General features: G+C 58.3%; 1 protein-coding gene across 2 annotated transcripts in view; it reads right to left on the bottom strand.

Moving 5' to 3' along the window:
* Window positions 1–18591, bottom strand: part of NADSYN1 (NAD synthetase 1) — a 31499-nt gene extending 12908 nt beyond the window's left edge. The window contains exons 1-9 of one of the 2 annotated variants that reach the window (XM_066252299.1): window positions 18384–18591; window positions 17077–17137; window positions 14310–14426; window positions 13009–13062; window positions 12551–12640; window positions 8137–8188; window positions 5435–5523; window positions 5135–5252; window positions 2839–2970 (exon numbers count right to left, since the gene is read on the bottom strand). In XM_066252299.1, the coding sequence (XP_066108396.1) occupies window positions 2839–2970; window positions 5135–5252; window positions 5435–5523; window positions 8137–8188; window positions 12551–12640; window positions 13009–13062; window positions 14310–14426; window positions 17077–17137; window positions 18384–18468 (798 nt within the window). In that variant the 5' untranslated portion in view covers window positions 18469–18591. The remainder of the gene's footprint in view (window positions 1–2838; window positions 2971–5134; window positions 5253–5434; window positions 5524–8136; window positions 8189–12550; window positions 12641–13008; window positions 13063–14309; window positions 14427–17076; window positions 17138–18383) is intronic. The other variant, XM_066252300.1, reaches the window with a different exon arrangement.

Here is an 18591-nt window from a genome sequence, read left to right as displayed (position 1 = left end):
GAGGACCCAGGTTCAAAAGCCCAAGGTCGCCAGCTTGAGCGTGGGCTCATCTGGCTGAAGAGTGGAGTCACGGGCTTGAGCATGGGATCATAGACATGAATGACCCTATGGTCGCTGGCTTGAGCCCAAAGGTCATCGGCTTAAGCCCAAGGTCATTAGCTTGAACAACGGGTCAATGGCTTGGCTAGAGCCGCCACCCCCCCCCATCAAGGCACATATGAGAAAGCAATCAATGAACAACAACTAAGGTGCCACAATGAAAAACAGATGACGCCACACACACTTCTCATCTCTCTCTCTCCTGTCTGTTTGTCCCTATCTGTCCCTCTGTCTCTATCGTTAAAAAGAAAAAAGTCCGCTGGGGGCTATCGTTAAAAAAAAAAAAAGTCCGCTGGGGGCTTCTGAACAGCTTCTCTATTCTTAAAAAGACACATGGGAGCAAGAGCTCCTGTGCTGCCTTTGCACGTGGCTGGGTGGAGACGGGATGGCTGGAGCTGCTGCAGCCACCTGAGACCGTGAGGACAGGCACTCCAAGAACGAAGCCCACACGGAGGACGGCTGGGCAGGGGGATGGCAGGAGGTGGAGCCAGAGCCCTGTGACCCACGCCAGGGTCCTGACCCCGATGCGCTGCCAGTAGGATAGGAGGTGACGCTTCCCTGCCACTGACCCCGATGAAATGGGGGGGGGGGGTCCTGCCACTTGCAACATATGGCAGAAAAAAGAAAGTTTTCAACTTGCAAATGGTAATCCTTTCTTAAAAAAAAAAAAGGAATCCTAATCACATGACATTATAGACTATTGTCTCATCACACGCACGCGTGGGACACCACCGGGTGACCCAGGGCGGCTGTGGCTACCCTGCGCCTAACCCCAGCTGCAGACAGCCTTTATACACAGAGAAGAGGGAGCTCACGTGACCTACGGCTCTCCTGTCACTTCCCAAGTGATGGGTCACTGAAGCCACTGTGCTCCTGACATGACAAAGCCGAAGGAAGCGTGAAGAAGTCACACACACACACACACACACAATAAAAGACCCTGGGGGGTGCGGCTCTTTCCATGAGAAGAAGGCCCCCCCATTCCACTTCTCCCCAAGCCAGGCCGGTTTCAACACCGCCCCCGACAGAGGCGCGAGAAGCATGTGCCCCAGGAGAGGTTCGTGCTCCGGGCAGGAGGGGACAGGAGGGGTGGCTGAGATGACCTCAAGCGCTCATTTCTCGGGTCGATTCAAGGCAGATCACGGAGGAAGTGGCAGAACAGCACGGCCCCCCGGCCTGAGGACAGTGACACCACTATCATCCCTGAACATTCAGGCACAACCAGGCAACTCTAGCTTGAAATGTGAGGCAAAGGTCCTCCGGTTTTAATGTGCAAAAGGATCGTGTGGGTGCATGCTAAAAATTAGGAACCTTGGGTGTCCGACAGGGAGGGTGGGGGCTGGGGGTGACCCCGCCACCTGCAGGGACCTGTGTACTTACTTATTCCAGTGCAGGTGACCCCCACCCCACCTGCCAGTCAGTGGCACCCCAAGGCGCCTGCGGCTCTGCCGCACGGCTGAGCGTCTGGTCCAAACCAACCTGGGCTGAAAGAAACACGGCCCCGCTTGGGGACAGAGGACACAGCCACCCACGCGGACTGGGATCTTTCCTTTCAAATCCCTTCCCTCTTGGCTACGGTGAATCATGTACACCTCCGAACAACGGGAGGCCTCTGGGGACGCTGCCCCTTGGGAAGCAGCGCCCGGAGGACAATCAGGAGGGCTTCCACGGGGAGGCAGGCGGGCCGGCTGCTGGATCCCAGGCTGCCAAATCCTCGCCTTCCCTCGTGGCATGAAGACCCCACGGAACTCCTGTCCAGGTTGCTTTCTCTCAGGCCCCTTTGACACTGAAGCCTGGTTTCCAACCCCGCCTTCGTGCGGGTGACCCCAACCAACCATAGAAGGTGTCAAACAGACCCTCCCCTCCCCCACGTGCACGCAAAGGCCGTGAAGCCGCGGGGATCACGCCAGAGGGTCCCGGAGAATTTGTTATCCTGAGACACAAGCTCGCCCTGCTCCCTGGAAACTCCTTCCTCCGGCTGCCACCTGCCTCTCTGGGAAGTAGCATTTCTGACACTTGTTCCCCCAAAACGCAAGAGCGGAAGGCAGCTGGATCCAAAGACAGTGAGGGAACAGAGACCCTGGACGGGCGGCCTGGGCCCAGTAACTGCAACCCTGTTGCTCGGGCCGACTTCAGGCACAACCCCGTGACTCCTGTGGTATTTGTACAACTGGAAGTCATGTCCACCTTGGGCAGTAACAGCCTTTTTTTTTCTCTCCGGCTTCACAAAAACAGACGGGAGGGCGACACCATTCTCTACAGGGACCCTTCCAACTAGCTGACTCCTGAGTCATGACGTGAGCCCCCCGCCAGCCGTGGAATTATTCCAACACGCCTGTCCCACACTCGGGGGGGAAACCAGGGTCACCCACTCTCTTGCCGCTACAAAGCCTCCTCCTCCCGCAGCCACGGCGGGTCTGCTCCGTGCCCCAGAGCCATCTCGGGGTGACCCTGAGGGGTCGGTGTCCCACTCCCTTCCTGGTGGACAGGTGTGGCGGGTAAACCGCTGTGCACCTCACCTGTCCCGGGTCGGGGCCGCGTGCAGCGTGGGAGCACCCCCGTAAACGTGGGTGGGGACTCCTCTCTCATCAACCAGGCAAAAGGGAAGCAGTCAGGCGGGACAGCCCGTGGTGCCCACACGAGACCCCGGTTGTGGGGGGACAGAGCACACGGCCTCTGGGTAAGAACCGACGCAGGAGGGAGCGCACACCGCTCCCCCACGGCACGCGGGCTCCTTACCACGTCGTCCAGGGAGAACTGGGACCCCTGCGCGAACAGGCTGCCGTTCATGGCGATCATGGCACAGCCGTCATAGTAGAGCCGGTCCCCGTCGCAGCCCTTCTGGTTGGCCAGCAGGTAAATGCCACCGCTCTGGAGAAACGCAGAGAGCGCCGACGGCCGTGTGAACCGCTGTCCGTCGCCTTGGCCTGCCCCCTGGCTCCTGCAGTCTGCAGACCCCTTCACACCGGCTCATCACCAGCACCTCCCACCGGCTCATCACCAGCACCCTCCCACCGGCTCATCACCAGCACCTCCCACCGGCTCATCCAGCACCTCCCACCGGCTCATCCAGCACCTCCCACCGGCTCACCACCAGCACCTCCCACCGGCTCACCACCAGCACCTCCCACCGGCTCACCACCAGCACCTCCCACCGGCTCATCACCAGCACCTTCCCACCGGCTCATCACCAGCACTTCCCACCAGCACCTCCCACCGGCTCACCACCAGCACCTCCCACCGGCTCATCACCAGCACCTCCCACCGGCTCATCCAGCACCTCCCACCGGCTCACCACCAGCACCTCCCACCGGCTCATCCAGCACCTCCCACCGGCTCATCACCAGCACCTCCCACCGGCTCATCACCAGCACCTTCCCACCGGCTCATCACCAGCACTTCCCACCAGCACCTCCCACCGGCTCACCACCAGCACCTCCCACCGGCTCATCACCAGCACCTCCCACCGGCTCATCACCAGCACCTCCCACCGGCTCATCCAGCACCTCCCACCGGCTCACCACCAGCACCTCCCACCGGCTCATCCAGCACCTCCCACCGGCTCACCACCAGCACCTCCCACCGGCTCATCACCAGCACCTTCCCACCGGCTCATCACCAGCACTTCCCACCAGCACCTCCCACCGGCTCACCACCAGCACCTCCCACCGGCTCATCACCAGCACCTCCCACCGGCTCATCACCAGCACTTCCCACCAGCACCTCCCACCGGCTCACCACCAGCACCTCCCGCCGGCTCATCACCAGCACCTCCCCACCAGCTCACCACCAGCACCTCCCACCGGCTCACCACCAGCACCTCCCACCGGCTCATCACCAGCACCTCCCACCGGCTCACCACCAGCACCTCCCACCGGCTCATCACCAGCACCCTCCCACCGGCTCATCACCAGCACCTCCCACCGGCTCATCCAGCACCTCCCACCGGCTCACCACCAGCACCTCCCACCGGCTCACCACCAGCACCCTCCCACCGGCTCACCACCAGCACCTCCCACCGGCTCATCACCAGCACCTCCCACCCTCCCACCGGCTCATCACCAGCACCTCCCACCAGCTCATCCAGCACCTCCCACCAGCTCACCACCAGCACCTCCCACCGGCTCATCACCAGCACCTCCCACCGGCTCATCACCAGCACCTCCCACCGGCTCATCACCAGCACCTTCCCACTGGCTCATCACCAGCACCTCCCACCAGCTCATCACCAGCACCCTCCCACCGGCTCATCACCAGCACCCTCCCACTGGCTCATCACCAGCACCTTCCCACTGGCTCATCACCAGCACCCTCCCAAAGGCTCACCACCAGCACCTCCCACCAGCACCCTCAACCAAGAAACGCACACTCCAGAAGTGTGAAGTTCACGGCCATGCGAGGCCACGTACTCGGCCTCCCGGGGCCCCAAGCGTGACGTACACGGTCTATGTTCCCTCCCATCTAGCCCCACGAGGCAGGCGTTGGCCTCTCCATCAGACAGGAGGGGACACGCAGGTGCCCAGAAGACCGACCCCACGAGATGAAGCCGGGGCCCAAACCCAGTACAGCAGATGCCAACACGCCCCTCGAGTGACCAAACAACACGGCCCTCACTGTGTCACCCACAAGAGAGGCCAGCGTGGGGGTGGTCCCCGCACTCCACCGCGATGCCTGGTTCCTAGTCACCGTGTCACTTGTCCTGAGACACAGTGTGATGGCTGAGGGCCCGGGAGCCGGACCCTGGGGTGTGAGCCCCCACGGCCACCTGTCCACCAGGTGCCCTGTGTCCTGTGCTAGAGAGGGGACGACAGCAGGGCCTGCCTCCCAGGGTGGAGGTGAGGGTCGAGTGAGGTCAGGCAGGTGGACCCCAAAGAGAAGTGAGTGTGATTATAGAGCTCTGGCCACTGCCAGCAGCACCGATGGCCATTGCACACGAGCCACGGCCTGTGCTGGGCACTGGGGACCTGGGTGTGTGTGAGACAGAAAGTGCCCAGCCCGGGAGCATGCGCGCTCTGCGTCCCAGCCCAACACCTACCTTGGTGGTGGCCATGGTCACCAGGTCCACCCTGGTGTGGGCTTTGCGCAGCACATGGTGGCTGCTGGAGGCATTGGTGAAGATCTCCACGCCGTCCAGGCCCATCTCGATGTGCGGGCTGTGGACAGAAGTGGGTGAAGGGAAGAGACCAGCTGTGACCTTGCCCGTACCACCCCCCGCGCCCTATAGGCTCCCAGGCATCTCCACAGCCCGAGGCCGGGACCCCAGGACGTTTGCATATCCCACACTCCCAGCCGGCTCTACCAGGGCGGGGCTGCAGTGACAGAGGGACAGGCTGACCTGTGGGGCATCCAGAGCTCCTCGCAGATCTCGCTCCCGATGCAGGTGTCCCGGGTGGCGAGCACGGCGTCCCCAAAGGGCACAGTTTCCTGCAGTTGAGAGACAAGACCACAGGAGGCCCCTTGGTCATCACCATCTGGGCTACCCTCTGACCTAGAGCCCCAGACGTCACTCAGAGGATTTTCATGAAAGCGGCTGTTTTGCTTCGAGCCCCCGTGTGCCCCTGACTTGTAGCAGTCCTGGCCCAGGTGGCCTGGTGACAGCTGGCATCTCCGTGCTGACCCTCCAGGGCCTCCCGTCACATGTACCTCACCCAGAGCTGTGCTCAGAGCTGCCACAGAGCTTATGAGGCTGCAACAAACTGACCCAGCTCTGCCAGTGTCCATTGGCACAAACCGCCATTGCCATCTTGGTCATTAACGACAACAGCTCTCGTTTGTCAAGGGCGCCTCTGGGCTCGACATGGCACTAGGCACTTTCTCTACATCCTCGACATGCCTGATGGTAGTGCCAGGAAGCAGCCCCATCCCCATGTCCGAAATGGCCCAACAGGGGCTCACAAAGTTCCAGAACCCTGACAGAAGCTGCCCAGCCCGTGTGCAGCCGGAAGCAGAATGCAGGTATGTCTGCCTCCAAGAGCCACATTCACAAACCACGAGTGGCGGTGGCTTCCAGGGCAGGGACAGCGCCTCTAACCCACAGCTGCCGCAGACAATTCCTGCAACTGGGCCTCAACCAGCTGCACCTCAAACTGCAGAGAGCACCCCACACTGGCTTTGTGGGTCATACTAGAGTGTTTTTTAGGGTATGACAGGATCCCAGAAGAATGCAAAGGAAGGTATCTCCCAGTGAGAGGGTCCTTGCTGAAATGGTGCCACATGCACACACAGGCACACACAGATATGCACACATATGTGTATATTTATAGAGAGATACACAGGTATGCACACATACACACGTATATATATATACACACAGGTACATACAAACACACATGTATACACAGATATGCACTCATACGTGTATATATATATAGACACACAGGCGTGCACATACAGATATGCACAGATATGTGTATATATAGACATGCACGCACACATACGTGCACACGTGTGTATAGACACACAGGCACACACACATAGACATATACACACATGCATGCACACATACATGTATATATACACAGAGATATGCACACATATGTGTACATATAGACACACACACGTGCACACATGCACACACAGATGATTTTAAAATGTGTTCACTGCTGCAGTTCAAGGTCGGAACTTTCCAGGTCACTTGGGAGGCGCCCAGTCCGGGCTGAGAATCTCTTCCCCAAGTCTCGGTCGTGCCACTCCCGACCGCTAACTCGGAAGGCACCGAGCCCACACTGGCCCCCAGAGAGCCTCTCTCGGGAATCAGAACCTGGGCTGGTGACGTAGGCAGGCTCCTGAACGAAGAAGACCTCAGCCCAAGGGCAGGCAGCCCCTCTCCACCAGGGAAGCGGGGGACAGAGGAAGAACCCCCCTGACAGCAAGGAGGAAGACAGCTGGGGGCCGGGGGGTGGTGGAATCAGGGGAGAGGTCCCTCCCTGGGGTCCATCCTGTTCAGGTCCATGCCTGAGGCTCAGGTGCGTCCCTGCTGACCCACCTAGCAGATCAGCACGTCCCAAGTGCGATAATTAGGGCTGCAGAGAATTTGGTGTGCTGGCTGGGTTATGTCCCTGAAAGGTCATATAGTAAGAGTCCTGACTCCCAGGACCTCAGAAGGTGACTGCTTTTGGAGATGAGGTCTTTAAACAGGTGATTAAGATAAAAAGAGGTCACTAGGGTGGGTTGCCACCCAATGTGACTGGTGTACTTATAAGAGGGGACGGAGACACAGACCCAGAGGAACGATCACGTGAGGACACAAGAAGGCGGCTGTCTACACGCCCAGGAGAGCGGCCTCAGGAGAAACCCGCCCTGCGGGCACCTGGGTCGCGGACTTCCCAGCGTCCAGGACCCGGACAATGTCTGTTGTTCCAGCTACCGGTCTATGGTGCTTTGTTCGGGCATCCTGGGCAAGTTAATACACTTGGCAGCCAGAATGGAAACTCAGGCGGGAGCCACAGCAGCTGGGGCCTCCCAGAACACCCCCTGTGGGCCCCGGTCCCCAACCACCGCGGCAAGTGGACAGAACAGGGTTCTGGCTGAGCCACCCGACAGCTTCCAGCAGGAAGAGGGTGGACGAGGTCCGATAAGGCCGGGAGACCAAAAGTTCTGCAGGTCCAGCCAGTGGTTCAAACACAAGCCAGATTTCTGACGTTGGTTTTCCACTGAACAAACAGGCAGCTGTGCAAAGTCTTCCATGAATTTTATAGCAAGAACCTCCCCCAAAACCTGGCTTCTTGGGCTTCCCTAGGCCCCAGCCCGAGCCTAGCAGGAGGCAGCTGGTTAAGGTGGGACAGGAGACCCCACCTGTACCTGCCAGTGAGAACCGGGGACAGGGAGGGTGGACTGAGCAGGAGCAGCCTGAGTGACGTCAGAGAAAAGGGGCGCCCACCCCCGCCCCCGGTTCCCGAGACCCCTCCCCACTGTGTTTATCTACACGAGCCACGGTGGCCCTGTCCCTGCGACCCCAAGGCTCCCGCCCCACGCGGCCCACCGCCAGCCTCGAATGCTGACAGGCAAGTGACACTGCGTTTTCTTCCCAAGACTCACCTGCTTGGTGACATCCTGGATCATCCGAGGGAGGAAATAGTCCTCCGTCTGCCTGGAAGGGGAAATAACGACAGATGTGAAGGTCACGCGCGGGAGACGACGGGGCCCCGAGCCGGCAAATCAGCGCTGTCCCCTCGGCCGCGGCCGCCCCCACCCCTGCGACCACAAGGATTCACCCGAAACGGGGTCACGTTGCCCCGAGGAGAAGCCCACACGGGGCCTTCTAGAAAGATCACCCTCCATTCACCCGACATAGAATTCTAAACCCGTTTCATCTCTGAAACGGTCAGGCCGCTCCGCAAGGTTCCCAGGGTGGACAGGAGAGGAGCTGAAGCCACAACTCGGGCACAAGGAGACACCCCGAGGCGCTCCGCTGACAGGCAGAACTCTCGACAGTAGATGGTTCCCAGACGTGACCTCGAGGAGGCTGTGGGCCGGTGTGCACCGGGGAGACAGTGAATGAACCCGGTTTCTCCATCTTTCCTAGAATTCACAACAGCTTCCGGGATGGCACTGCTGGCTCTTTTCCTTAAGTAAACTTAAAAGGCTGAGGCGTGGACAGGAGGATGGTGGCTTCTGTCCCTCCCCAAGGAAGGGGACAGGACACACAGACCCCGCTGACCTCGGGGCTGCCTGGCCGTTCCACGTGGACCCTCTGTCGGTTGGCTGATGGCGACATTGCTGCTTCTTTTGTTCCCACGTGATCTGATTTTTGAGGTAGACCCAGGTTCACGCAGCGCTGTTGACCTTCCCGCCCAGGGCGTTGTTGGCGCCCGCCCCCTGGCCCCCCCGGCAGCAGATGGTGGTGGCTGTGGGGTTACCTCTCCCTCCTCACACCGTTTCTGGGTGGTGGTGGGGGGCTCCTTTGCTCAGCAGCCTTGCGTTTTCTAACGTTTTGATTTCATGACTCCAGCGGGGCAGAGAGGCATCTCAGCGCCATTCCAGTTTATACCGCCCTGACCCGTGACAATGCTGTCCTCGCGCCTTCTTACGGGTTTTTCTTCGACGAAATGTGTATTGGTCTGTTTCTTTCCTTTTTTCCCTGTGTTTCTTTGATTGGGGTGTGTTTTTTTTGGGGGGGTGAGCTTTTTCTTACTGATTCACGGGTCCTTATCCATCCTGAACAATAACCTTCATCAACACGTATCTATCTATTCAGCATTGCTTATAGGCCGCTTTTCTCAGAACTGAGGAAAAGAACCGTTTCTCAGTCCCAACGGGGGCCAGGCACATGCTCAGTGCCCGACCACCAGGGTTCATGGCACCCTCACAACCACAGCTCCGCGGGACGGTGGCTGCAGTTATACCCCCACGGCACAGACACTCTGGTCGCTCTGCTGGCCCAGAGCCACTCAGCCGAGAGGTGACAAGACCGAGGTTTGAGCCCAGCCCCGGGCACCCGCCTGGGCCCATCCCTCTCGGCCTTCTCCACAGACACAGCAGCACGCGGGAAACAGACACGTCCGCCCGGTGAGAGCCACGGTCACTTCCTCCGGGTGGGCGGCGGTGTCCACCGGCTCCTCAGGGTGCCTGTCCTCGGGAGCAGCGTTCGGGTTGAATTTGCTGACGTCTTAGTTTACGGTTTGCATGTTCTGCCTCTCGTCTGCCAATGTCTTCCCTGCAGCGAGGTCCCGCCAGGATCCTCTCTGATGCCATCTTCTGAAAGATTTACACTCGGATCTTTCCCAGGTCAATGTCTGATCCTTCCGGAGTTGTTCTGGGACAATGATTTTCATGATCAATCGTGCCTGCGTACTGAAGCCTCCATAAAAAAACTCAAAAGGACAGGGTCTGGTGGGGGGGGGCTTCTGGGTTGGTGAGCATGCGAAGGAGGTGTGGGGAGAGTGACATTGGGGGGGCGTGGAAGCCCCGCCCCTTCCCCCCACACCTTGCCTCCTGCATTTCTTCCATCTGGCTGTTCCTAACTGACATCCCTTTAAAATAAATTTAAACTAGCGACCTGGTGAGTCAATTAGTTCTGTGAGCTGCTCTGGCAAAGTAATCGAACCCCGGGAGGGGGTCATCGGCACCTCTGATCTATATCGCCAGTTGACCTGAAGCCCAGGTGACCACCTAGACTTGTGACTGGTGTCTGAAGTGGGGCGGCCAGGGCAGTCTTGTGGGACCCAGCCCTTCATCTGTGGGGTCTAGGGCTATCTCAGAACTGCATTCGTTGCTTGGTGGTGTTAGAACCATAGAAAGCTACAGGAAGCCGGCTCCCGGGGACGAGCCACTGGCCAGAGAAAGACTGTAGAGGCAGGAGCTGAGCAAGCCCAGGGGACAGGGACATCCTGAGGGTGACGGCGGTGCAGCAGTCCAGGGGACACAGGCAGATGGGGGGGGGCGGGATGCTGGGTGAACTGGTCCAGACAGCAGAGACAGAAGGTGACGGGGACAGGACAGCCGGCTGGCTGGCCCTGGGGAGGAGCAACAGGTGTACAAGGTAGAGAGACACAGGTCACAAGTCTGCGGCTGGACCGTGGACTTGTACAAAAGTGAGTCCTGCAAGCACCGAGCGGCCACCAAACCAGCAGCCCCTGCGTGTCCGCATTAGGAAGACATGGCGCAGGATAGAGACGGTGAGGGCTGCCCGTGTGCGAAACCCTGTCCTACCATCCCGCCATCGCCATGGTAACGGGCGCACATCCTTTAGCGATTCGGGGGCAGGACCCCCAGGTCCCGGGAGAATGCAGCAAATGCAAATGGACTAGGGCACAGGGCTCGGACCGGGCAGAGCGGGAGGGGTTCTGGTTGGCTGTCAAGCTCACAGAGTTATGCCATTTAAAACCAAATTATTATATAAAAGAGCGAAGTATCTGCATAGTGTAATGGAGTAAACCACAGGGGGTGCCTCAAGACCATGCTGTTAGGCAGGAGGAGCTGGCTATCATGCCGGGGAGGGGCCAACGGCGAGGGGCGGGGCGGGTGGAAACGCCCCCACCTTCTTTAGGGTGGTGACGGCAGGGTGCTCTCAACAGCCAAACACAAAGGACCTAAAACCATGCATTTTATAGCCCATTATTCATACCTCAATTTAAAAAAAAAACAAAACAAGGCCCTGGCCAGTTGGCTCAGTGGTAGAGCGTCAGCCTGGTGTGCAAGAGTCCCGGGTTCGATTTCCGGCCAGGGCACACAGGAGAAGCGCCCATCCGCTTCTCCACCCCTCCCCGTCTCCTTCCTCTCTGTCTCTCTCTTCCCCTCCTGCAGCCAAGGCTCCATTGGAGCAAAGTTGGCCCGGGCGCTGATGATGGCTCTGTGGCCTCTGCCTCAGGCACTAGAACGGCTCTGGTTGCAACAGAGCAACACCCCAGATGGGCAGAGCATCGCCTCCTGGTGGGCGTGCCAGGTGGATCCCAGTCGGGCGCATGTGGGAGTCTGTTTGACTGCCTCCCCATTTCCAACTTCAGAAAAATACAAAAAAACAAAACAAAACAAAAACTTTTAAAGTGTGCTTTCAATAGTATTACCAAATTTTAATGTTTAAAGAGAATTTCAGCCATCTTATTCCTTGATACATCGTTCCTATAATATTTAAAGCGGTTAGAGCACAGATAAAAAATTTTTTTAAAATTCTTTTTCTTTTTTAACTAGCGCCATAGCGGCATCTCAATCTGGAAAAGAGGAAACTTTCCCCTGACCGGGTGTCAGCAAACCGAAACGGAGTTTACTCCACCCGGTGCGCTTGGAGTTTATTCTATAACCGCCAAGATGTACATACTTACTCCACAACTTCATCTCACCGGATGCTGAGATGGCAGCGGATAAATTCAGCATCCATTAGCGACCCATTTAAACCCCCAAAGTAAAAATAACCAGGGACCGAGAGAAACCCGACACCAACCGCAGAGAGGGGAGCGGCTTCCCGAGTTAAGGTCGGGGAGAGGGCCCAGATGCTCCTCCCCCAAGACATCTGTTCTAGAGTGTATCCAGAACGTGGTTCCAGAAATTGCCGGGCTAACCAAAGTGGCTACGAAAGTGACCCGAGCGGTGTCGATTATGTTGGACAGGAGAAGTTAAAATTAGTCATACGTTATATAATTTCCACTTGAAAGAAAGGGGGGGGGGACCTAAGAAACCCCACAAAGCACTAGCACAGTAAGAGAAGGCAGGGAGGTGGCCGATGACAGCAGCAACAACACACGGAGTTGCAGTTTTCCTACATAAAAATGTGAATCATTTAAAAACACAGTGCAACGGCTCCCTTGACAATAGCAGCCACAGGAAACAGGGAGGCGTAACTGGAACAATAATAGGGCAGGGCTTCTCAACCTGAAATGATCGGCCCCCATCTGCCGGTCCCCAATTCTGAGTAACTCCTCCCTCCACCCATGATCACTACAGACGGCCAGGATGCGTCACAGACACCCGAGGAGCCGTCACCATGATGCGCCCACGCCTCGGGGCCGGGACTCACCGGCTCCTGGACCACGGGGTGAACCAGCGCAGCTCGTGGTAGTTCCCTTCGTTTGCCAAGGCCATCTTGGGTCTGATGAGCAGGATCTTCCTATAGGCAAGGGACAAGGATGTCCCTGACGTGGACACGCCCCAGAGAAGGAGCAGCCCGCGGACCCCTCCAGCCCAGACATGGACAACGAGACCCAATAGGTATCACTCCGCGGGTCTAAGAGGGGCGCACAATAAAAGCCCGCCCTTCTGTGACTGACTCCCGGCCACAGGGCCGTGTGTCCCCAAACCCTGCCCTGTGGTCTAACATCTAAAGGTGCCTGTGGCAGGGGTGGCAGGGGCCAGAAAAGCAATGCCACTTGCATTGCCTGCTTGGTGTCTCACAAGATGCCTCCCGGGACCGTGTCATTGCCTCCGGAGCCTGAGAGAGCGTGCGGGTCACTGTGGTCCCGGCGGCCACCTACCCACCTGTTGAGAAAGATCACCCTGCAGTTGTAGCGGACATTCCGGTGCATCACGGGCCTGCAGAGAGAAGGGCGCACGCGCCGGTCAGCAAACAGCGCGATCGTGCTCCGCTTGGATCTCGGGCCCTTCCAGGGACTTGGGCTGCTCTGGCCCGTTCTCAAATCAAAACCAACAACCAGCGGCAAGCTTCTGTCCCCGGTGCCTCTCAGAAAGAGGAGAGAGTCCCCTAAAATGACACCAAGTCATCCTAGAATGTCCTCAAGCCTTCCAGAGGCTGCCTCCCTGCCCCTGCTGGGTCCTGTTGTCCCATCCCCTCTCCATCGGTTCATGACCTCCTGCACAACCCTGCCCCCTCCCAATTCTGCAGAGCCCCCCCCCCCCACCAGAGCCCCTTCTAGATAGAATGCAAGGGCATGGACAGATCCTCTGCCTGGACCTCTCAGAGCAGCTGCCTGTCTTCTCCCCCGTGCGGCTTGTCCTCTCTGCCGGCAGGAGCCACGGCCGGACAGCCTGGTGGCGAAGCCCACCCCCGGGTGAGATGCAGGAGCTCAGGGCTGAGCAGAGCGGAAGACCCTTCCAGCAGCACTCCCCGAGAATATTCATGTCCTAACTCCTGGGACCTGTGAACATCACCTTGCGTGGCAAAAGGGCCTCTGCAGATGTGAAGACTGAGTTCGGACCCTGAGATGGGGGAAGCACCCTGGGCCGTGCAGAACAGCCCGATATAATCACAAGGGTCCTCACGGAGGGCGGGGCGGGGGGTCAGAGAAGCTGTGGGACAGAAGCGGGGGCTGGAGCGACATGACAGTGGCTTTGAGAAGAGGATGGGGCCACCAGCCAAGGAAACTAGAATAGCAGCAGACTGGGGCCCTACCCATGTGGCCTACGCCTGTGGCCCTACACCATATATATATATATCTATGCCTATGGGACACACACCATCTAGCAGCACCTGGTCAGCAGGTCAACATGGGGTGACATGGAATCACCCTAAAACATACCGTGAAGAAAGCGCTGCCTGTGTGACCGGTGAACACTGGGCCCCCACTGGTATGACGTGTGTTCACACCTGCAGAGAGCTTTTGGGAGAAGGTGCAAAAACGGCTTCCGAGAGCCACCCCCGCTGCGGGGAATTAGGTATCTGCAGGGCTGGTGGGGGGACCGAAACCCACCTCCCAACAGAGGGCATTTGGTATCTTGACATGTGCAGATTCTGCACCCCTCAAGCTAGGACGGCGCTGGAAGTGTCACGCCCTCGAACTTCCCTCTTTCCTGAGCTTCTCATCGCTCGCGTTGGCACTTACATTCCCACGTCACAGATGATGTCCTGAGTGACCGGAGAGTCCAAGAGGGCGGCCAGGACTTGGAGTGAATGCAGGAGGGTGTCCGACTCGTAATAATGATCCCAACATCCGTAGCCGCTGCAGAGGGTGGGAATGGAAGGTGAGCCCCAAGGACGCATCAGGGACACACCGGGGAGCCCAGGGCGAGGCCAGTCGAGTCACATGTGCCCAGGTGCGACCCAGGCACTGGGATCTTTCTGAAGCCTCCAGGTGATTCTGGGTGCAGCCAGAGTTAGAATCACCGCTACAGAAAATGATGCATTTTACTGAAATTAAGACACAGTGGGTCCCTGTCCCTCTCTCTTCGTTTTAAGTTCCACTGAGACATTCTCACGTTAAAGAGTGTCTGTTTTGGGTTTCTTTTTAAACCTTTCATGTGGTCAAAATCACACAGATCTATAAGAAACAAAATGCAAAAGATACAGATTGAGACCCGCAGAAAATTCAGGCAAGAGAGAGCCCTGGTAGCCATTCAAAACAGCGCTCAGAAACCTACTCCTGGGCTCCTTGCGACAGATGATCGCCGCGGGCTGAATGGCCTCCCAGACAGCGACGCCCACGTCCTAACCTCAGAAGTGGTGACACTGGCCTCATCTGGAAGAACGGTCTTTACAGACGTGATTACACTGAGGATCTCCAGATGAGGTCGTCCTGGATTAGTGGGGTGGGTCCTCAATCCATTGACAAATGCCCTCATGAAAGAGATAAGAGGAGACACTGGAAAGAGGTTGGAGCTCTGTGGCCACAAGACAAGAAACTGGGAGCCGGGAGCTGGAAGAGGCAGGTGGGACCTCCCGAGAACCTCCGGAGCAGGCACAGCCCTGTGACACCTTGAGTCTGGACCACCGGCCTCCTGAACTGTGAGACCAGGAACCTCGGCTGTTTTAAAACACCCAGTTTGCAGCACTTTGGCGCAGCAGCCCCAGAGACCAGTGCCACGCTGCAGGAGGTCAGCAAGTCCAGAGACAAGAAGGAATGAAGGCTCCAGGACTGGGCAGGGGCCCAGGGACCAGTGCCATGCTGCAGGAGGTCAGCAAGTCCAGAGACAAGAAGGAATGGAGGCTCCAGGACTGGGCAGCAGCCCCAGAGACCAGTGCCATGCTGCAGGAGATCAGCAAGTCCAGAGACAAGAAGGAATGAAGGCTCCAGGACTGGGCAGGGGCCCAGGGACCAGTGCCATGCTGCAGGAGGTCAGCAAGTCCAGAGACAAGAAGGAGTGAAGGCTCCAGGACTGGGCAGCAGCCCCAGAGACCAGTGCCATGCTGCAGGAGGTCAGCAAGTCCAGAGACAAGAAGGAATGAAGGCTCCAGGACTGGGCAGGGGCCCCAGAGACCAGTGCCATGCTGCAGGAGGTCAGCAAGTCCAGAGACAAGAAGGAATGAAGGCTCCAGGACTGGGCAGCAGCCCCAGAGACCAGTGCCACGCTGCAGGAGGTCAGCAAGTCCAGAGACAAGAAGGAATGAAGGCTCCAGGACTGGGCAGGGGCCCAGGGACCAGTGCCATGCTGCAGGAGGTCAGCAAGTCCAGAGACAAGAAGGAATGAAGGCTCCAGGACTGGGCAGCAGCCCCAGAGACCAGTGCCACGCTGCAGGAGGTCAGCAAGTCCAGAGACAAGAAGGAATGAAGGCTCCAGGACTGGGCAGGGGCCCAGAGACCAGTGCCACGCTGCAGGAGGTCAGCAAGTCCAGAGACAAGAAGGAATGAAGGCTTCAGGACTGGGCAGGGGCCCAGAGACCAGTGCCATGCTGCAGGAGGTCAGCAAGTCCAGAGACAAGAAGGAATGGAGGCTCCAGGACTGGGCAGCAGCCCCAGAGACCAGTGCCACGCTGCAGGAGGTCAGCAAGTCCAGAGACAAGAAGGAATGAAGGCTTCAGGACTGGGCAGGGGCCCAGGGACCAGTGCCACGCTGCAGGAGGTCAGCAAGTCCAGAGACAAGAAGGAATGAAGGCTCCAGGACTGGGCAGGGGCCCAGAGACCAGTGCCATGCTGCAGGAGGTCAGCAAGTCCAGAGACAAGAAGGAATGGAGGCTCCAGGACTGGGCAGCAGCCCCAGAGACCAGTGCCACGCTGCAGGAGGTCAGCAAGTCCAGAGACAAGAAGGAATGAAGGCTCCAGGACTGGGCAGGGGCCCAGGGACCAGTGCCATGCTGCAGGAGGTCAGCAAGTCCAGAGACAAGAAGGAATGAAGGCTCCAGGACTGGGCAGGGGCCCAGAGACCAAAGGGAAAGGAAGGGAGCCCCGGGGTGGGGGGCAGCTGACGTCCATGGTCAGAAGAGAACCTTAGGCTGTACGAGGCCTCAGGTGGCGACTAACCTATTATTTCTTTAATGAGAGACAAGAAGAAAATCAAGGAATCCGTGCTCCCGACTCCTGAGCAGAGTGGTCGCTACCCTCGCTTATGGAAAGGTGCTGAGACACCCCCCCCCCCAACCAAAACCTGTTTATGGCCAAACAGGAAGCTGATGTCCTGGGAGGGGCACTGGTCCAGCAGACGCAGCCCCCACTTTTACCAGCTGGGCCGGGAACACTCAGCTCCATGGGTCACGGGCAGTGGAACGGAGGCCCCCCAGCCATGCGGGGCCTGCTCCCGTGCAGGGCGCTGAGCGGGCCTCTCCTGGGCATCTGTCTGATGGGCTCCTCTGTGGGCACCTCCCTGCCCACCCTGGGGCGTGCTCCTCTGTGGGCACCTCCCCGCCCACCCTGGGGCGTTTCCGAGTTCTGCGCTCACCATATTTCCAGTTCTGGACCAAGCCGGTATTTTGCTCCCTTTTGTTTGGCAATTTCGATACCTATGGGTACAAAAAAGAGAGAAAGAGGGGCAATTTCAGCATCTACAACGTGTTCGAAGGCGGGTCAACACTCTGCTGAAGCAGGTGTGGTTTTTAAAAAAAAGAACAACATGCAAAAGTGCCCGTGACCTCCCAGCCCTGATGCATCTGGAGATGGCATCTCTCCAACCTGCTGACACCTGCAGAAAAGGAGAAATGGGCAGGGCTGCAGGGCTGCAGGGCTGGGCCTCCGCTTCACTGAGGAGGGCGTCACTCCCTGGTAGTTTATTAACAAGCAAATGCAGAAGCCCCATGTGCAGGGAGGAGGCAGGACCGGGAGGCACCAGCCCATGGCAGGCACCTTGGACCTGTAGGTTTGGCCAGCAGCTCCCAAGTGCAGTCTGGGAGAAGAGGCTAGCTGAGGGGAGACAGCTTGGGCCACCCAAGAACACTTCTCTTCACCCCAACTGGACTGGCTCTGAGCTCCCATAAGAAGACATCAGATCAATATGAAAAAAACTATATATAAAGGATGAAGGTCCAAGGTACCTAGCTGATAAGATGTCCTCACTGGAACCATGCCGTTTTTACTGCCCTTGGCAACCCTCTCGCAGGAAGAGGCTGAGTACAATACGACTGGGGTTGCCACACCTGCAGGGCCGTGCAGGGCAGGCAGGCATGACGAAAACTTCTACTCTCTCGAAAGTCAGCCAGTGCTGCCGCCAATAACTCTATGGTGATCCCACAAAAGGAAGACCACATCCCAGTCTCTAAATGTGCAGGCTCCACCTCTCTCTTTGGGCCACTTTTCCCACTGTGCATCTCCAGGATGGTCCGCAGGCCCCCAGAGACCACCCACTCACTGCTGGCCACTTCACAACATCCCCCCCAGTGACTGGCCCCCTCTCCCGACACATCGCCCAGGATGGGTAGCTTACCTCTAGAGATGGCACAGGAAACCCTAAAGATATTTAAGGACAGGTGCACCCGACCCTCCTCCCTCCATCTGCATTCCAAGACCAGACTTGTCTTACCAAGTGTCCGCACCACGTGTTCCCGGGCTCTGTAAACATCCCCTGCTCCCATTCGGGAGGAGGACCTGAGCACTTACACGGGCGGGCGCAGTAATTATCCTTTATCTTATCTGTGCCCACGCTGCTACGAGCTTGTCTAGGGCAAGGCTGTTTGTGTACCGAGCAAGCCAGGCCGGCCAAGAGCGAACCTTTGTCCCTTCCCCTGTCCCCGACGTTCGTTGTCCCAGACTCACTCTTTAAAATCCTTTGCAAATTGCCCTCGAAGTCCAGGGCCCACTGGTTGAGCGCGCAGGTGGCCACGGTCACCTTCCGGCCCATCGTGGCCACAGTCGCCTTGGCAGAAGCCGGTGTGGTTCTCTGTCCTGCAGAGACAAGCTGTTTGCCGGTGCAAAGCCCTTCCCGGGGCTCCCGGGGCTCCCGCCCCACGGGGCGGGCCTGGGT

The sequence above is a fragment of the Saccopteryx bilineata genome, chromosome 1, assembly GCF_036850765.1.
Source record: "Saccopteryx bilineata isolate mSacBil1 chromosome 1, mSacBil1_pri_phased_curated, whole genome shotgun sequence".
Taxonomy (NCBI): Eukaryota; Metazoa; Chordata; class Mammalia; order Chiroptera; family Emballonuridae; genus Saccopteryx; species Saccopteryx bilineata.
This window is presented reverse-complemented; position numbering and strand designations above follow the sequence as displayed.